The 18,941-nt window shown below is 61.6% G+C and overlaps 1 protein-coding gene across 1 annotated transcript in view; it reads right to left on the bottom strand.

Annotated features, from left to right (window-relative positions):
* BMP6 (bone morphogenetic protein 6) overlaps positions 1 to 18,933 on the bottom strand; it is a 46,200-nt gene extending 27,267 nt beyond the window's left edge. The window contains exon 1 of the mRNA XM_004695581.2: positions 18,363 to 18,933. Coding sequence (XP_004695638.1) covers positions 18,363 to 18,756 — 394 coding nt within the window. The 5' untranslated portion in view covers positions 18,757 to 18,933. The remainder of the gene's footprint in view (positions 1 to 18,362) is intronic.
* Positions 18,934 to 18,941: the final 8 nt, after the last annotated feature.

Consider the following 18,941-nt stretch of genomic DNA (forward strand, 5'->3'; position numbering starts at 1 on the left):
GCGCTGGCCAGCGGCTCCTTTGAAGACCATCAGCTGTGTACTTCATCAGTCGGCCTGTTCTGCTCCCCACTCTGTCTCTGGCGGGTCCTCTCACCCCCCTGCACCTCTGGCTGTACCCCAGTTCCGTATGCATAAATACATATTAAAAAATAAATAAAAGTCCATCCTGGCACCCGGAAGCACCATTTTGCAACTGCCTGATAGCTCCTTGCCACAGATGCGCTGGCCAGCGGCTCCTTTGAAGACCATCAGCACCAAAGAGGACTTATGTGTGTCTTCAGAAAGGTGGGGGACAGGGACTGCGGCTGATAGGGGACAGGGACCGCAGCCGATGGGGGATGGGGACCGCAGCCGATGGAGGACAGTGACACTTGAAAGAAACCATTTTCCACCCAGACGAGTGAAGAGGCAAAGAAAAATCAAACAAAGCCAAGACTTTCTAGGTCAGAAAGAGCACAGGAGTCCCAGGCATGCAGGCAGTGAGGGTGCCCTCACTGCTACTAGCCTGGGGTCCCGGGTCCCAGGGCCACCTGGGGCCACCTGCAGGCTGGGCAGCCCAACCCCACCGGGAGCCGGCCAGCTCAGGACAGCCACAGCCACTGCAGTCTCAGTGGGTCACCATCCCCCCTCTCCCTCAGCCCCCAATGGAGTCCAGGCCTGTCTCGCTGGAAACACCTGCAGCGTGAGTGTCCAGACACTGACAGGCCACACCCAGATGGGAGCCCCAGCGTGGGCTCTGAGGGCGGAGAGGCCGGGCCAGGCCCAGGAAACGGAGTGGCCAGCCCAGCTCCTGGGCCCCGCAGGCGGGAGTGGACGGCACCTGCCAGCTGCAGCCAGTACTTCACACACCTGGCAGAGATGTGTGTGTGATGGAGCTGAAACCCAGCGCCTGGGCTGCAGGCTGGCGGGAGGGGAGGACACAGGACACAGCCCAGGACAGAAGGCTTCTGCACCCGGCCCCAGCAACGCCCCCCCACCGGCCAGGAGATCCCTGTGTCTGTCCACCCAGGAGCCCTTGGCGGGGGTTGGGGGGGCAGGTGCAGGCTGTGAGGGCAGAGCAGCCGCTGGCTCAGCTAATTCAACACGGATCAAAGACGCGACCGTCAGGTCTGAGCCCGTGAAATGCCCCCAGTGGGGGCACAACGGGTCCGCCTGAGAGGAGCCGGCACCCCGGGGGCCACCACACCTGCGTCCCACCTGGGCTCAGCTCCAAGTAGACAAGGAGCTCGTCCACCTGGACAACGTGCATGTCCCCAAAGACCTGAGGGCCACAGGTGTGTATGGAGCCCAGAGCCAGCCTGGCCCAGCCGTGCCTCCCTGACCACCAACTGCCGTGGCGAGAGGGAAAGGGGCATGGGCGAAGGGGACAGCAGCTGGGCCTGGCTCCCCAAACGCCATGAGCCCTCGCCAGCATCAGGCCCCAGACACATGGCCATCGCCCTCCCGCGTTAACCTGGGTGCTGTGGCCGCCTGCCCCAGGCCCCGAGTCAGGATGGACACTGCCCGCACCCCTCACCCGAGCCTGGCAGCCTGAGCAGTGCAGACACGGCCTCTGAACATGGTGAGGTCCCCTGACCCGCCCCCCTTGGTAACAGATGAGGCGTCGCTCCTGTTTTTTTACAACAAACGAAAATACAGACTCTTCTCTAAGGTGCCATCTCAACCCGAGGTGCGAGAGGGTGAGAAGGAAGTTACCAAAAGTGCCTTCTTCTTAAGCAGGGTGTGAATGACACCCCACTTCTCCCCAAATGTCAATGGACAGCTCCAGAGGCCATGGCTCGGATAGGTCTCGTGGCCACCAGGCTTCTGCCTGGACGGTCCTTTACTGGTTTGCTATAAAATACTTTCACACTGAAAATTATAAACAAGCTGGGGCCCCCTGGGGCAGGGTCAGTCACTGAGATGGTTGAGTCGGGGAGAGAGCCCAGGGCGCAGCAGACCTCCCTGTCTCCCCGCTGTCCCCTCAGCAGTGAGTCTCAGGGATCCGCCTGTCCTACTCCCCACTCTGTCTCTGGGGAGCCCTCTCACCCCGTACCTCCAGCCTGCACCCCAGCTCTTGTGTGCAAAAATAAATAAATCTTCAAAGAAATAAAGTAAAATAATAAATAAGGTTAACTATGGACAGAAGCAAAGACTGCCGGGTTTTGGGGGGCAGGAGGAAATCTGCAGAATGTGCACAGGTCCTTGGTGGTCACGTCCTTGGCAGGGCGTGAGGGCACCAGGGCCTCGGCGACTGTGACCTTGCAGCACCCCCAGATGGACCCCGGGGGCCAAGCAGCAGTGCCCTGGGGCACCCCAGTCCTTGGGTCTCAAACTGGTTCTGGGGTTCACACGAATGCTCTGTGCTGTGCACCCCCAACCCCCGTGCTCCCCCATGAAGAAGATGAGCGGGCACCTTGCCACTAGGACAGAGTGGGAAGCCCTGCACTGCTCCCGGCGCATCTCTGAGGGACAGTGAGGCACAGCAGGCGGGGTGGACGGGCCCCAGGCAGCGTCACGTCCAAGCTCAGGTGAGCGCCAAGGGTGGGACCTGACGTGTCACCCTAGCAGAGTCCGGGACCCCGGTGTTTGGCCCTAAGATTCTGGGAGGTCACAGGGGGTGAGGGCGTGGCCGTCGGTGGACGTGTGAGAGTCAGGCATCAACTGGGCCACCCTCGGGCTTGCTCATCCTGACCACATCCAGAAGCCGGGCACCAGACAGGCCTAGGGATACCCACGTCCCTGGGGGCTGCCGTCCCGCCAGTGCTATCTTATATCGGCACCATGGACCCCCACGGACCCCAGCAGACCCCACGCCACACCGCCCTGAGTGCTCAGCCCACGAGAGCCCCACGCCCTCCTCGTCGGGGTGCACAGGGCTTCCCACCCAGGAAGACTCCCTGTGACTGGTGGCGCAACAGGTCTCACTCCCACGTGTGCATACAGCATGTCCTGGCACCTCAGTTCCAGCACCAGGTACGGGCCCCAGGAGCCCCTAGGGGTGACGAGCTCCCCCAGTCGCACCCAACCTGCCACCCAGCCCAGGGGTTGGTCTCAGGCGGTGAGAGTGCCATAAGCTCGGGCTGAGACTTCAACACCTTCTGTTCAGAAAACAGATTTTGCTTTGCTAGGTCACTCGCCCCCACGGAGCACCCCTTCCTCCCTGCCAGGGTAGGTCACCCATGGAGTGCACTGCTCTGTCACAACAGGGAATTCTTTCTTATTTTTTTAAGGGTTTTCTTATTTGTGCACACAAGAACTGGGGTGCAGGCCAGAGGTGTGGGGTGGGGGCTCCCCAGAGACAAAGTGGGGAGCAGAGAAGATGGAACCCCTGAGCCTCACTGCTGAGGGGGCAGTGGAGAGACTGGGGGGTCTAAGGCACCCAGGGGTCACTCCCTGGCTGGGGTGGACTCAAGCCACTGGCTTGGCCAGCACCATAGGCTGAGACTTACCCTGTGCCCCCCGGGAGGCACCTGCACTATTCCTTTTAAGTGAAGAACCACAGGGCTCTGGCATAAACATGTGAGATGTCTAGAGACCCCAGTCCTAGCCTCCCCTGCAAGCCCTGGTTTGCTGCTAGGACAACAAGATGGAACCCCGGACTTTTTCCAGGGCTGAATTTATTTCTAGAAGGTGCCCTGCACTGCTAAACAAGAGTTGTCACAGCCCACTCTCTACCCAACTCCCAGAGCCCCAGGCTCGCAGGCAGGGTGCAGAGGGGCCGAGAGGTAGGTCCCGGCCAGCGGGCCTGTGGTGTGGCCACACCTAGGGTCACACATCTCACAGCTGCTCTGAGGCCTCCTCCCATCAGCCAGGATGCCAGGGCGGCCGAGGGTGTAGTTGGTGCTACCAGGCAGCTCAGACCTCAAGTCAGCTACCCAGATCCTCTATGGTCTGTGTTTCCCAACAGGCACACTCCAAGTTCTCATGGGACATCGGCCCCTGGGACATTCAGTGTGTGGATTATTACAACAGCCAAGTTATGGAAACAACCTATACACCCACCCAGAGCATGGGTTCAGAAGAGGCGGCCTGCAGGCGTGATGGAATACTATACTGCCATAAAAAAGATGGACCCTGGCTATTTGCTACAACACCCATGGTCCTGGCGGGGAGGATGCCAAGTGAAATAAGCCAGAGGGGGAAGACAAACCCAGGTGGCTTCTCTCACATGTGGAATACAGGGAAATCCAGCAAACAAAACACAAAAGAACTGACTAAACCGAACTGGAACCAACCCGAGAAATGTGACGGCAGCACTGGGACCTGGCCAAGGTGGGGGCGAGGGGGAGGGGCGCAGTCCATGTGGAGGGCTGTGGGTGTTGGGTGCTTGGGTGGCACTCAAGGTGGGGACCTGCACCCCTAAATCCTGCAGTATGCCACCAATGTTGCCTCAACAAGGGACAGCAGGACTGAGAGGTGTGGAGTCACACACACACACAGTGTCTGTCCCATCAAAGTGCACCTAGCTGCGTCCTGGTCAGTGGCCGTCCCCAGGGGAGGGCCAGGTGGGGGCCGGGGCTGCCTCTGCAGAACTGACCGCTCCCGAGCCGGCATTCCAGGCCCCTCTGTGCCCATCGCGCCCATCCCCCATGCTGGAGGTGCCAAGGAGCAAGACCGGTGCTGGATGGACCCTTGGAACTGTGGTGACATGGTATCTGCAGCACCGAGGGAGAGCCTGTCCTCTGCGCCCTGGCAGCAGGCAAGACGTCCATCCAGGAAGGACTGGCTGGGTCGGTGATGCATCATGGACACATGCCACCACATCATGGCCAGGACACAGTCTGCTCCCTCGGCAGGCCCTTGAGGAGGTCACGGCGATGGGGCAATGGCCACCAGGTTGTCAGGACTTGTGCATATGCCTCAGGCCCAGGAGGGAGTGGCGTCCACTCAGAAGAGGCCAGCCCAGACTTGCAGGTCTGAGTGGGCCCTGAGGTGGCAGACAGCGGGCAGGGGAGGCTGACAGCTGACCACTCGGGCACAGATGCTCACACAGGGACAGAGAGACAGAGGCACCTGCAGGCTCAGTCCAGTCAGTGCCCCCATCTCCCCGCTGCCCACTGGTGGCCCCTTGGCTGGATTTTCCTGCGCAGTGACAGTCTCTCCACAGCCTCGGCCTGCTCCAAGTGTCCAGAGAGCAGAGCATTTGGGGGGCTGCAGGGAGCCTGGGGCCCAGCCCAGCTGGGCGACAGTGGGAAGTGGGGGGTTTGGGGGGGGGAACCTGGCTAGGCACAACGCTAGGATTGTCCGAGGCAGCGGGGGCGCGAGGCTGTGACTTCAGAGCTGAGTTCACCAGCGTGTCGGCCGCACGGCTGACTCACAGGCTCCAGCGTGGCCCCATAAAACAGCTGTGAGCATGTGACCCCGCCATGCTCCCCTGGCTGCGCCGTGGAGTAGCCACCAGCACAGGGTCCTGGGCAGGGACAGCACTGGCGGGGGGCCGGGGCTGCTGGCAAGGTGCACGTGGGGCTCCGTGCCTCGTGGACCAGGACTACTGTGGGGTACAGGCGGGGGGTGGGGGTTGCAGCCCGTGGGGACCCCAGGAGGCCAAGGAGGACCCCGGCTTCCAGATCACTTGGACCAGGCTTCTTGCCTGGCGCTGCTGCTCCTGCCTGCCCAAAGTCAGGGATCCAGGCCACCCACTGAGCTCCCTGAACCTGCAGCAGAACCCGTAGAGGCTGCAGCCAACTGAGCACGCCAGTCCGGCATCTTCTGCCCCCTGCCGTCTGGTCGGCCATACGGACACCTGAGGTCCCAGGTGTGTAAGAAGACGGCGGGAACCGAGAAGGCAGAAGACAGCCCATGCCCCGCTCTGGCACTGCGAGGGGCTGAGAGGCGCGGAAATGGCCAGTACTTAGCTGAACTGGAGCCCTGCGGCCAGCCAGGGGGCAGCAGGCATGAGCCACAGCACACAGGAGCCTCTGGAGCCACAGGCCTGAGAGATGGTGCTGGCACCTTACAGGGGTCAGGTCACACAGAGCTTAAGGGAAACGACAGACCCCCAACCACAAGTGCTGGAGAGGGGGGGAAGAAGGATGGGAGGGTGGTTAGGAGGGAAGGAGGGTTAGGAGGGGGAGGAGAGGAGAGCGAGGAGGAGATGGGGAGAGTGGCTGCAGACATCCCACCCCACAGTGGGTTCACTGTGACCCTCACAGACAGGCCCGGAGCCCACACAGTGCTGGGAGCTCCTCTGAGCCATCAGGCCCAGCCCTGCTGTCCAGATCTACATGTGAGGGCCTGAACCCATGACTCTAGCCCCAGTGTCCATGCATGTATCAGCGCACAGAGGCCAGCAGCAAGAAAGGGAGCGAGGGAGGGGGTGCCCTGTGTCTCCACTTCCCAGTAAGGTGCCGTGGCCCTGGGGGTGGGAATGCAAAGTGGAACAGCCACCATGGACAAAGTCCTTGATTCACCATAAAAGCTGATAGTGGAGCACCACGTGTACCAGCATCCAGCTCTCGGTATCTAAGGACAGCAGACCAACCACTCAGACGATGACCCACTGGGCCTGCTGTGGCTCCATTTACAAGACAGGAAACAACCATAGGTCAGAGGGAGGGCCACATCAGGGAGTGGGAACATCTGAGCTGTGGAGTACTACACAGTCCTGAAGAAAGTGCAGCGTGCCCGACATCAAAATGGCAGGCACTCGTGGGGGTGCAGCACACATTGAAAGACAACAGACACTGGCTGTGGATACCACAGGTGACCCGACACAGCAAAAATGCTCACAAAGGAGAGGACGGCATAGAGGACACATAGTTTGGGCAGCAACGGTCAAGGACTTTGGTGGGGGGGAACAAGCACAGGTGACACTGGTCTCTGCTCTGAGTGGGTGATGACATGTGGCCCTGCGGAACTACCAGGATCTGTTGGCTGGAATCCGGGCCTGGCTGGGTTAGAAGAGCGGAGCCCGGGTGGGGCTGGTAGAGGCGCGGGGCTGTCACAGGCATGAGGCCAACAGGTGGTACCAGTGCCAGGCATGGAGAGGGCTGGAGGTGGGCACGCTCCCTGGCTCCTAGTCACCAGCGCTACGCAGGGTACACTGCTGAGGGACACTGCCTGCCTATGTCCACATGACACGCGGCCAGGGTGGGCAAGGCTGGGGCCCTCAGGCCACAGACAAAACTGGACACTGCCGCCCAGCCTCACGCAAGCCAGGTCCTCACGTCTGGTTTGGCCAGGGGCCCTGGGCTGGCCTTAGAGCACCCAAAACTTCACCTCACAGCTTCCATGGCCCCTGTGTCATGCAAAGGGAGCCCCATAACTGCAGACACAAGGGGTGCAGGAAAGGAGGGTGTCCCCAACCTGTGCGCACGGGGCCTGGTGCAGGCCAAGGCAGTGAGCAAGGCTGGCCTGATGCTGCCGGGACCAAGTGGAGCTGACGCAGCTGGCCCCAGGGACACCCCCAGATCCAGAGATGTTGGGGTGCCTCAGCGACCACCTTTAGGGGTTCACAGGCCACCGAGGAAGTGGTGTCAGTTGGGTCCACACATGGGTGCCCCTGTGGCCCTCCGTGTCCCCCCCAACGTGGGCCAGGACAGCCACACCCCGAGAGCCACCACCTCGCACAGCCCTGACCTCTGGCGCAAGTCTCAGGGGACAACTGCAGGGGATGGAAGGCAGGAGTCTGAAAGGGGAGCCACAGACAGCTAGGGGGTGGGAGGAAGGCTGGGCGGCCCTGGCCGGCCGGCAGTGTCCAAGGGAGGGCACGAGGGCCACCCGGGGACCTGGTGCCCGAAGACCCGAGGGCTACAGGAAAGGGGGTGTCACCAGCCTGGGGCGGGCCCAGCAGTCACGCAGTGCCCAGGAGCTGTGTGCCTCGGAGCAGCACGAGGCAAGGGGGTCTCGGGGTGCCTGGGAAGGCTGCGGGGCAGCAGGCTTGCACCGTGTTTATAAACAGAAGTTGTTGATCGAGGCCCAGCTGCCTGAGCTTTCCCGACAAAGGGAGGAATCGGGCATTGCACAGTCTGAGGGAGCAAAGGAAATTTCAGGGCTCTGGGCACTGGAAGTGTTGCATTGGACAGCAGACCCCCAGATTCGTGACACCCCTCCCCCCCAGAACCTCAGAGTGAGACCTTTTGTAGAGGCCAGTCCCTGCAGACACAAGGCGTCTAGATGAAGTCACAGCAGACGAGGGTGGGCCCAGATGCAATGACTAATGTCCTCTGAGAAGAAACAGAAAAACAGGCGTGGACGCGGCGTGAGGCTGAGGCAGAGACCGTCACGTCCCGCCAGGGAAGCACCGTGAAGGGCAGAAAGAGGAAGGCGTGGGACACCCGCTCCTGCCAGCCCCACCCACGCCCTCGCATCAGACGCCAGCCCAGACTGTGAGACAAGGCGTCTGCCCCGGTGGAAGCACCAGAGGCGGCCCTGGTACGGAGGCCCGCACGGGCCTGCTCCACACGGCCCTCCCACATCGACAGGCAGGACAGTGGGGGGCATTTGAGCCCCATGAGTGCGCCAGGTTGCTGCTGAGACAGGGTCTTGGGAGTGGGGGCCAGAGAGAACCCGCCCCTCTCACCGAGCTCAAGGGCAGGGTTTGCAGGGGCCAGGGCAGCCACTTGTGCCAAGCTGATGCCAGAACAGAGACAGGGCGATTTGCAAGGGGCCCTGTCACCCCAGCAGAGTTCTGAAGGGATCATGCGTGAGAAGCACCCAGGGCAGAGACTGAACCACAGGAAGTAACAGGTGAGAGATGCAGCAAAGCAGGTGCTGGGTGAGGAAAGCCGGAGCACAGAGCCCTCTTGGTAGACGGCGCATTGGGCCGAGTCCTCAAGAAGAACGTGCCTTAGTGGTGGCAGGCATGATTCCTGAACCGGGCTGGTCGGAAGTGACTCCTGAGCCTCCCGGGGTGCAAGGGGGTTAGAGCGCAGCACTGAGGCGTGGTCCCAGCCACTGCAGCGCGAGTTTGATCATCGGCCAGGAGTGATCCCAGGGCACACAGACCCTTCCTATTTCCCCACTGCTCCCTTCAGCAGTGGGTTTCAGGGGACCCACTTGTTTTGCTCCCCACTCTCTCTGGGGAGTCGTCTCACCACCACCCCCAGCTCTGGCCTGCACCCCAGCTCCTATACGCATAAATAACTAAATCTTTTTTTTTTTAACTTTTAAATTATAACAGTTTATGGTAACATCATTCTGTGCCTTTTTCCATCTTAGTTGTAATCCCCATGGGCTGCCTATCACCAATTCACCGTGTGCCATCACCATAGCCCCATAAAATGTCTCTGGTATATAGTTGTTCATTATTAACAAATAAATCATTTTATAAAAGAAATTACCCTAGAATAAAGGTCAACATGGGTATGCCGCAGCAGGCCCAAGCACAAATACAAAGGATCTCAAACATGTGCAAGTTACTTAGCTACACACCCGGACACCCGGATACCATCGACTGTTCTGTGAAGGAATGTAGCATCATTCAGCATGCAGTGTCGAACCAAACATCTGTGGGCATGCAGAGGCAGAGGAACACAGAAGTCAAATTAGTCCATAGAAACAGACTCAGAGATGATGAGATTAAACAGCCTCTATGACCGGTAACAGAATGCACAAGAATACCCAGCAAAACCAAAGTGTGAAAAGGGCTCACCAGGCCATCCAGGGCAGAAGACAGGGTGAATTCCATGAGGTGCAAAAAGAAAAAACTAACCTACAGTTATCTCCCCGGGAAAAAGCGTTCCAAGGTGGAGACAAAGATGCTTCCCAACCAGTGACAGAATGCATCACCAGTACTAATGAAAAGGCCAGGAAGTTCTTTAAGCAGAAGGAAAACAATTCTAGGTGGAAATTAAGATCACAGAAAGGAAAAAAGAGCTCAGAAAATGTGAATTATGTGTGTGAGTATGAAAGACACTTTCATTTTTAATTTCTCTAAAAAGCAGCTGCTTAAATAACAGGATATTAGGGCCTAACATACAGAGGGGGAAAGTGTGTGACAGTGTGGAGGGCAGGGGCTGAGGCTGAGCTTTCAGGTCTCCAGGGTGAGCGCTCAGTCTCTCAAGGCAGAACACAGCAGCTTCAACATGTGCGCAGTAAATCTCGCAACTCCGACAATACAAAGAAGCAGGTTTAACTAGTCATGAAGGTAAAAGTCACAAAAGCAGCACCCTCTTCATCCCAAAGAAAGACAAGGAACAGCGAGCGAGTGAGACCAAGCAGGGAAAGCAGCAGCTGCCAAGTCCCAGCTCAGCCTTGCCAGGAGCACTACAAGCGAGCGGCCGAAACACGCCACTGAAAGGCAGAGATGGCCAGGTGGGTTTCACGAACGACACGCTACATGTTAGAAAGCGACTGTACCCATAAAGGCTAGAAAACAGCTGAGGTAAGAGACTGGAAAACTAACCAGGCGCCCACTAATCAAAAGGAAACTCGAAACAGAAATTTCCAGCACAAGCGACTTCGGGCAGTGAGGACTGGGGCTCACGGTCCCAGGACTATGGAGCAGCCGATGTCACCAGGGATAAGCAGGGACGATTCATGACACTACAGGCTCAGCTCTTCAACAGACAGCAGCACTAGGCCTCCCTGGGATTCAGGGGCCGAGTCTCAGGCGGTCACCACTGGGCTGAATCCACCCAGGCCAGGGAGAGACCCCAGGGTGCAGCAGACCCCTTCTGTCTCCACCTGCCCCTCGGTGGTGGGTTTCAGGGGATCCACCTGTTCTGTTCCCCACTCTGTCCCTGGGAAGTCCTCTCACCCCTGCACCTCTGGCCTGTACCCCAGTTCTTCTACATGAAAATAAGTAAAACAAATCTTAAAAGTGAGATGGGAGCTTCAAAACACGTGAGGAAAATGATAAAACTGACAGAAGTAGGCAGACCCATGATGACGGCTGGGGACCCCACAGCAGATCAACGGAGAAGCAGGAGAGCCAGAGAGTCAGACGTGCCCACGGGGCACAGACTGGGCACATGTGTTTGTTGCCCACAGCCAGCCCTAGAGCATCGGAGATCCCTCATCCCACAGCATCCAGGCGTTTCTCTGCTGATGCTCACGGCCATCCAGTGCTCACCGCCTCCGATTGCCACGGGGCACTGGATAGCTGTGCTCTGCACTCGCCTCTCTGAGGCAGGCGGGCCCAGGGAGGGATGGGGTATGAAAGCAGGACGCTGGACGCAGGACCAGAGAGCAGTCAGGCATGGAGGATGAGCTGGCCTGCTCCCTGCAAATCAGAGCACAGGAGAGGAAGTCGGCACCTGATCGATGTGCTTCACAGAAGAGAGTCATGCGTCAGAACGGGGAGACGGAGACCAGGGATCCATCATCCGTGGCCTTCACCCCCATAAACTGTGATTTTAACAAGAGCCCCCCCCCAAGTGAAAGAAAGTTGAGGCACCACTCACGCGGGGAAGCAAGCAGAAAGGGGCTGAGCACCCAGGACGGCTGAGGCGGACAGGTGGAGCAAATACACAAGGGGAATACTACTCGGCTGTGAAAAAAGACGGGGTCCTGCCATTGCCACAACCTGGATGAACCTGGGTGCAATCACACCCCGTGAAATCAGCAGGGAAATACCAGCACTGACCACGTCACTTGCTGAGGGACTATGAGACCGAGCTCGTGTCTGTGGAAGAGCAGGGGAGAGGGTGGGAATTCAGGTCAAAGGGGAGGTTGGGGTGACCCTGAGGCTGCAGGCACCAGGGTGGCTCCTGGGGCCACTTAAGCCAGGAGGGTAGCAGCCAGCAGGGACGGGGCTCCCTGTGGGCAGTTGTTTTTGTTTTTGGTTTTTTTTTTAAAGATTTACTTATTCATACATGCAAGAGCTGGGGTGCAGCACAGAGGTGCAGGGAGAGGACTCCCCAGAGACAGAGTGGGGAGCAGAACAGGCGGATCCACTGAAACATACTGCTGCAGGGAGCAACAGGGAGACCGGGGGAGGCTGGGTCCTGGGGTCCCTCCCTGGGCAGGGTGGACTCAGGCTGCAGTGGCGGGGATGGCCCTTGGGGCTGCACTCTCCCCTGCTGCACCCCTAGGAGACCCCTGTAGCAGATGCCAATGCCGACAAGAGGCCTTGTTCCTGGCCGCCAGGGAGTGCAATGTGGCTGGAAGGCAGACAGAGGGGTAAGAAGTAGTGGCCATTGCCACAGCGGCGGGTCCTTGTGCTTCCTGAGCGTGAAGCTCTCAAGGCAGAAAAATCGAGTAATCCGAACATCAGGAACCCTGACGGCCTTCACAGACTAGGGCCAGTACCCTGGGGAGCGACCAGGAAATGTAGACGGGGTTCAGGCCCCGCGGCCAGGCTGAGAGTCGAGGTCCGCGGCTCGGGGCTTCTGCCTGGGCCCAGCTGTCCCAAGACGTCCGTGGGTGCCCAGGTCTGGTGCACAGGCCCCTTGAGCGGCCTCCTGTCTCGCTGCCGGAGTCCAGGGAGCAGCTCTGGGGCCATCTAGCCCCATCACGCTCCTCTGGGGTGTGGGCCCACCCCCGCCTGCCCACTGACCATGGACGGCAGCACCCTTGGTCCTCAGCAAAGGCCACTGTAGCCCCTCCCACTGGCCACAGCTCGCTGGACCCCAGCCTGGCGGAGGGCGAGTGCCCAGGGACCTCCCTGCCCTCACCTGCCCAGTGCAGCTGCCCCAGTGCTGTGCCAGTGCACGCCAGGGCCACCGAGGAGATCCAGAGCCAGCAGGCACAGCTAGGGAGAGCCCTGTGTGTGTGTGTGTGGGGGGGGTGCCAGGCAGCAGCAAACGTGGATGGGGGTGCATGCAGAGAAGCGAGCTGAGGCATGAAGCAGCAGCTAGGAGAAGACTCAAGCCCATCCCCTAGCCCGGGAAGCAGCCAGGATCCCCAGGGGCAGGGGTAGGGACCAGAGCAGGAGAACTGGGAGCCACCTGGCCCGGCCCTGCCCCAGAGAAGCCAGGGTAGGATGGGGTGCATGGGGGGTACAAAGGCCCTGGCCCAGCCTGAGCCCTCCAGAGAGCAGGACAGGAGGGACAGGCCAGGTGCCTGGCTGGGTTGCCAGAGAGCAGAGCTCCAGGTCCGCACCCTCTGTCTGGCCAGCCCCTGAAGCTGGACCCCAGGACAAGTCCCTGGGAAGAAGCAGGACGGAGCCCCGCCTGCACCTGCTGTGGAACCTGGACACGCCGGCCAGCGCCAACTCAGTGGACGCCACGTTCTTCCCGGCCAGCACAACTCATCCATGGAAGTGGCGGGAGGGCCAGCAGTCAGGGACGAGGCCCGGGGCACCGGACCTCACGTGCAACCCTAGCCCTGGCCCTGGCAGCCTCCCTGGGGCCCTGCACTTGGCAACTGAATGTCCACTGGGACCAGGCACAGGGCGGCGCAGACGCACCCTGAGACAGGGTCGTGCACCCCCACACCTACAGGCTGGGTCGTCTGAGACCCCCAGGGACAGCCCCAGGTCTTGGGGTCACTCGTCCTCTGTACTTGGGCACTGCTTGTGGTCAGCACCCCTTCTCAGTACCCCGCTGCACGCGGAGGCCTCTCTGACCCCTGGAGACACTGATTGGCACGGCCCATGAGCTTAGTGTTTTGCCTGCTCCACACGGTCTCCGGGTACTGTCCCTATGATCACCCAGGGCACTGATGGGCGTCGTCTCCAGCCCCACTTCTGTGAGAAAGCCACCCTTCACATCCTGTCAGAAAGAACAGTCCTCCCAGCACCCCCCAAATTCCAGCCAAACCCCACATGGGATCCCTGCAGGTCTCCTGCATCCCCTAGCCCCTACCCGGGGGTCCACAGAGATGGAGCGCAGGGAGCGTGGGCCGGCCGGACTTGGAGCCAGCACTGTCCATCTGGGGGTCTCACACAGTGGCCCGAGCTTGGCCCTCACGGGCCCAAGGCAAGGTGCGGGCCCACCACCGTCCTGGCCAGCACATGCGGGGCCGGTCCCAGAGGCTGCTCAGTGCAGCAACTGGTGGGGCGCTGGGCGGTCAGGGCAGGTGCTCCATCCCCTGGGCTGAACTTCGCCCTCTCTACTGCCCCACAGAGAGCCCTTGAGGAAACGCCAACCGCCTGGTCCAGGCAGCTGGCGCAGGGGTCAGGCACCGGGCGGAGATCACGGCTCGGCCGGACAGGAAGCCGCGCTGGTCAACACAGGGACAATCAGCAGAGGCGGATGGCGGGCCGGCCGGCGCTTTCTGGCTGAGGTGAAAAGGGCAAGGGCAGCCGCGTCCACAAGAGGATGAGGCGGACGCCAGGGGTCAGCGGGCGGTGGCCTGCACCCCACCCACCCGCTGGCCGACAAGAAAACAAGCTAAAGGCGGGGACGGTGGGGGTGGCCAGCACAGCTAGTCAGCCACTGCCCTGGCCGCTGGAGGGCAGTCTGCAGCCACAGCCCCAGTGTCTGGTCAGGGCCCACGCCCAGGCCCAGGCCCAGGGAGGGAAGTTAAGGGGGAGCACCCAGAACTGGCTTAGAGGCCCAGCATGTCCAGGGGGGCTGCAGGATCCCCCTGCTCCCAAGCCCCACAATGCAACCCCCCTTGGCCCTCTGGCCACATGCAAAGTCTGAGGGTGGCCCGGTGCCTAGGCCCAGCAGCCCCTGAACACGCAACTAACAGGAGCCACTGCCCCTCTGGACAGTCCGGGTGTGGGCAGTAGACATGCTGGGCCCCCCGTCAGCCGGGGGGGACACATTTCTCCAGAAAAGTGACTCACAGGACAGAATCTCATCCCGGTGTCCAGTGGCCCATGCCTCGCTGCTCAGGCACCCCAAGCTGACAGTCGGGCCTGGGTGAGGGAGTGATCACCTCTCGGGGAGCAGCAGCCGGAGCCGGGGACTTGCTGAATGAGGAGCTGCGCCGGACTTCAGGGGGAGGATGGTTTTGTGCTGTGCACGATCCTGCCCCACACAGGCTCCGGGGGGACGGGGCTCCCAGGTTCCCCAGAGCAGGGTCAGAGGGGGACAGGGGTGGGGGCTTGGGCCTGGGACGGGACGGGGGAACTGCAGCCAGCGGCAGGGGGAGCCCAGCAAGGCACCCACTCTCGGGGACACAGGGAGAGGGGCGCCGGTTGTGCTGTCCTGGGGACACCTGGCAGGAGCCCACAGGAAGCAGGAGGCGAATCTGAGTCCCCACAGGCAGGACCCCAGCATGGGTGGTGTGGGGATCCCTCGCTTGCCCATGGGGTCTGTGGCGCCCCAACTGTTGGTGCTGCATCACCCCATCCGCGAGCCATGAGCCCCCTGACGTAGTGGCCATGACTCAGCACCGCTCAGGGGAACACAGAGGCCACGCCCAGGCCCCAGAGCAGCCCATGACCCTAACACCTCCATGCCTGGTTCAAGCCCTGTGGGTGTCCTGCAGCCTCGTCAGCGAGGGTGTCCCCTCGCTGCCCAGCGCCACCTCAGGGGCCACACCAGTGCCCAATGCTTCAGGCCCCCTTTGGGGCACAGTGCAGGCAGGAGTCACTGAGCCCCCAGCCCAGCCACAGCCCTGGCCGGACAGCCGGACACCCTGCTGCTGTAACCTCTGCCCGGCAGCTGACTGACACGGCGCCTGCTGCCCCCCAGTCGGACTGGGACCGCTCACCCCAGCGTGGCCTGGAGCTACACTTGGCTGGCTACAGGTCAGAGTGCAGGGAGATCTGGGTGGGGGGCTCCGGACACCATGCACTGGGATGCGCTGGCCAGAGCAGCCGTGTGGATGCAGCCACAGGACGTGGCCTCCAGCGCAGGCCGTCAGCTGCACCATGTGCTCAGCCTCTGGAGGGGACCCCACCCAGTCCCCAGCCTGGCTGGAGTGGCACGAGGAGGCCAGGGGGCATTAAGGGGCAGCCATGAGTAAGCAGGGTGCCACTGGGGTCTGCCACGAAGAAGTTGGGGTGCTTCTGGGGCTGGTGAAGAAGCTGGGGTACACTGAGGAGCCAGCATGAAGAAGCTGGGATGCACTGGGGGCCAGCATAAAGAAGCTGGGGTGTATTGGGGGGCTGGTATACGGGGTCTGGCACGAGTAAGCTGGGGTGACTGGGAGCCAGCGTGAAGAAGCTGGTGTACTGGAGACAGACATCACCCAGGGTAGACGAGTGAGCAAGTTTAAAAGAGAGAACGCAGGGCCCTCCCTGGTGGTGCAGCGGGTTAAAAAACAGCGTTATGAAGCTCTCAGCAGCCACAGCAGCACGAGTTCAATCCCCACCCGGGAGGTGACCCACAGGGCGCGGCAGACCTCCTGACCCGCCCGCTGCTCCCGTCAGCAGTGTACTTCCCCAGTCGGCCTGTTCTGCTCCCTGCTCTGTCTCTGGTGAATCCTCTCAGTATCCCTGCACCTCTGGTCTGTACCCCAGTTGTGTATGCGTAAATAAATCTTAAAAAATAGAGAGAGAAAGAGAAAACGTCTCTATGGAGACGTCAGAGCACCTTCTGTCCTGATAAGCAACAGAGGAAAGGAGGGGTGCAGCGGGGTGCAGCGGGGTGCAGCAGGATGCTGCAGACTCGCCAACACAGAGCTCGAAGGTGCCGGCCAGCGGCAGCGGGAAGGGCCCCTCCAAGGTCACAGCTGGCTGGTGTGCACCCGAGGCTGCCGAGACGCTGCTCATATGAAACACCACCACACGCTGGGGCAGCCGTGAGTGCAGTGGTCACAAGCCACAGACTGGCAACACCCCAGGGCGCCCGTCCCCCACCAGCTACCGGAGAACACGGGGTCCTGGCATCACCCCCGGAGTGCACAAACGTGCCCCCATGGAGGCTGGTGCCTGACTCCCCCTCATCCTTGCTGATGGAGCCCCCCCCCCACAGCCAGTCCCCCCTCCGGCGTTCTGTACTCTCAGCATGGTAGACCTGGTCCCCTCACTCCTTGACCCCCACCACGAGGGGGCGCCCAACAGGCAGGGGGCCATCAGCAAGGACACTACCTGTCATTCAGGGTGCACCCCCCAAAGCCACCGCCCTCCCAGGGCTCGCTCCCTGCCCAGCAGCCTCTCTGTGGCCCCCAGCCTGGCCTGAGAGAACCCCGGGCGAGTCCCCTTGGGGTGGCTGGTGTTCCAGAGCTTCAGAAATACATGAACAGGACCACTTCCAAGGGTGGCTCCATCCATGCTGGACAGCCTTCAGTGGCACGGCAGGAACACCCCAGTCACTTTCAGCAGGCCAGAACACCCCACTCATGAGTGTCCGGGGTGCTGATGGGCAGAAACTGCCTAGGACACCACCGGTCTCCATGGAGACATGCAGAGCACCTTCTGTCCAGAGGGGCTGGCAACCCCCAGGAGGCCAGGGAACCTGCCCAGAGATTCTGGGTGACCCAAGGTCTGGGGAGGGAGAGGGCAGAGGTGGGGGTGGGCAGGAGGTGAGCTGAGGCGCAGGCAGGGCCTCTGTACCCCTCCCTTTCCGCCCAGCTGGAGAATGTCCCAGAACACGCCCTGGAGGTGACTGAACCTATGAGCCCGGAACTGCTGTCCAGGAAGCAGCCCTGCCCCCCCCTTAGTGTTCCCAGGAGGATTTCTGGGGAGCCAGCTGGGGCAGCCCCTCCCTGCCTCCCTCCTTCCCTCCCCCTGCCCCTGGCAGTTTGGGACCCCTGATAGACAAACACACCCCAAGTGTTTTTCTATGGGAACCGTTCAGATAAACACTGCGCCCCAAAGACTACTGAGATGTTGGGGGAAGGGGTTCTTGGAGATGTGCCCCCTGGGGTCTCACCCTCCTTAGGAGGAGGCCATCTCCCCCAGGACAGGCCTCCCAAAACTGCCTGTCCCTCCAGGCTGGCAAGAGGGCCGCACTCCCTCCCCCAGCACGACTGGCCCTTTGTCCCCACAGGAGTTCAGAGTAGTGGCCACTGGAGGACCCGGTTCTGGAAAGTCCCCCCAGGTCCCCTTTAGGGCCAACACAGGGCAGGCGCCTCCTACCGCAAGTCTGCGGAGAGCCCGATTTAGCTGCCTTGAATTTCCATTCTGTCGCCTGGCAACGCGAGCCCAGCGTGGCCGGCGCACCCTTTCCCTGCCCTGCTGGCCGGTTTCTCCAAATTCAGCCTTCCATACGGCCAGAGGGCGGGAGGCACTGGCTGGGTGACTCCCATGGGGCGCCAGCCCCCCAAACCGCGGACTGGCTCGCCTTCTCTGGCTCCCCGGCGCGTCCCAGCCCTGCTCGGCGCAGGATCCTACCCTACTCGCACCTTAAGTTTACCAACTTGGCAGCAGCTGGGAGTCGGCGTTGAGGGGCTCCCGTACAGCCTCGGGGTGCTGGGAGAGCGCCGGGTGGCCGTGTACAAAGGTTTCTTCCTTGCAGATGGGCTCTGGCCACCTCGGTAGAGCTACCCACGGACCTTCGGGGGCCCAGCCAAGTCTTGCTGCTCTGCACCCCCTGTAGCACACTGTCCGCAGGTCTGCAGGCTGCTGGAGCTCAGCTCGCAGGTCCTGCCCCCACCTGCCCCTGCCCAAGAGAGAGGTGACCTTACCCCTCCACACCGAGAGCCACCGGACTCCTTACCCAGGTTCACGAAGCTCATGACCATGTCCGCGTCGTTGAGGAAGGCGCTGTCCTGTGCACTGGCCAGGGCGGGCGTGCCGCCAGGCCCCTGGGGTGGAAGAGTCTTGCGGGGAAGGGGCGGCTGGGTGCCGGGGGCGGGTGGCCAGGGCTGAGGCGCGCCGGCCCCTCCGCGGGACTCGGTCGGCAGCCTCTCCACATCCCGCGCCAGGTCTTCGTCGGCGGAGGCCGACAGACTGTTGTACAAGTCCAGCATGAAGAGGGGCGCGGACTTCAGTCCCCCGGGAGGGGGCTCCCCACCAGGCTGCGGGAGCGCGGGGGGCGGCAGGGGCTGCAGGCCGCGCAGGGGCCGGGGCCGGTGCGGGAGCCCCAGCACCGACAGGATCTCCTTCTGCATCTCCTGCTTCTCGTGCGTCTTGAGCCGCCGGTACAGGAAGCCAGAGGTCGGCGGCGGCGGCTCCGTGCGTCCCGGGCTCCCGAGGTCCCTCAGCAGCGTCCCCCCGGCCACGGTGGCGGCGACAGGAGAGGGGGGCGGCCACAGCGCGGGCCCGCAGCAGCTGCACAGCAGCGCCCACCACCAGC

The sequence above is a fragment of the Condylura cristata genome, unplaced genomic scaffold (assembly GCF_000260355.1).
Source record: "Condylura cristata isolate star-nosed mole 26May11 unplaced genomic scaffold, ConCri1.0 scaffold00072, whole genome shotgun sequence".
In the NCBI taxonomy this organism is placed as follows: Eukaryota; Metazoa; Chordata; class Mammalia; order Eulipotyphla; family Talpidae; genus Condylura; species Condylura cristata.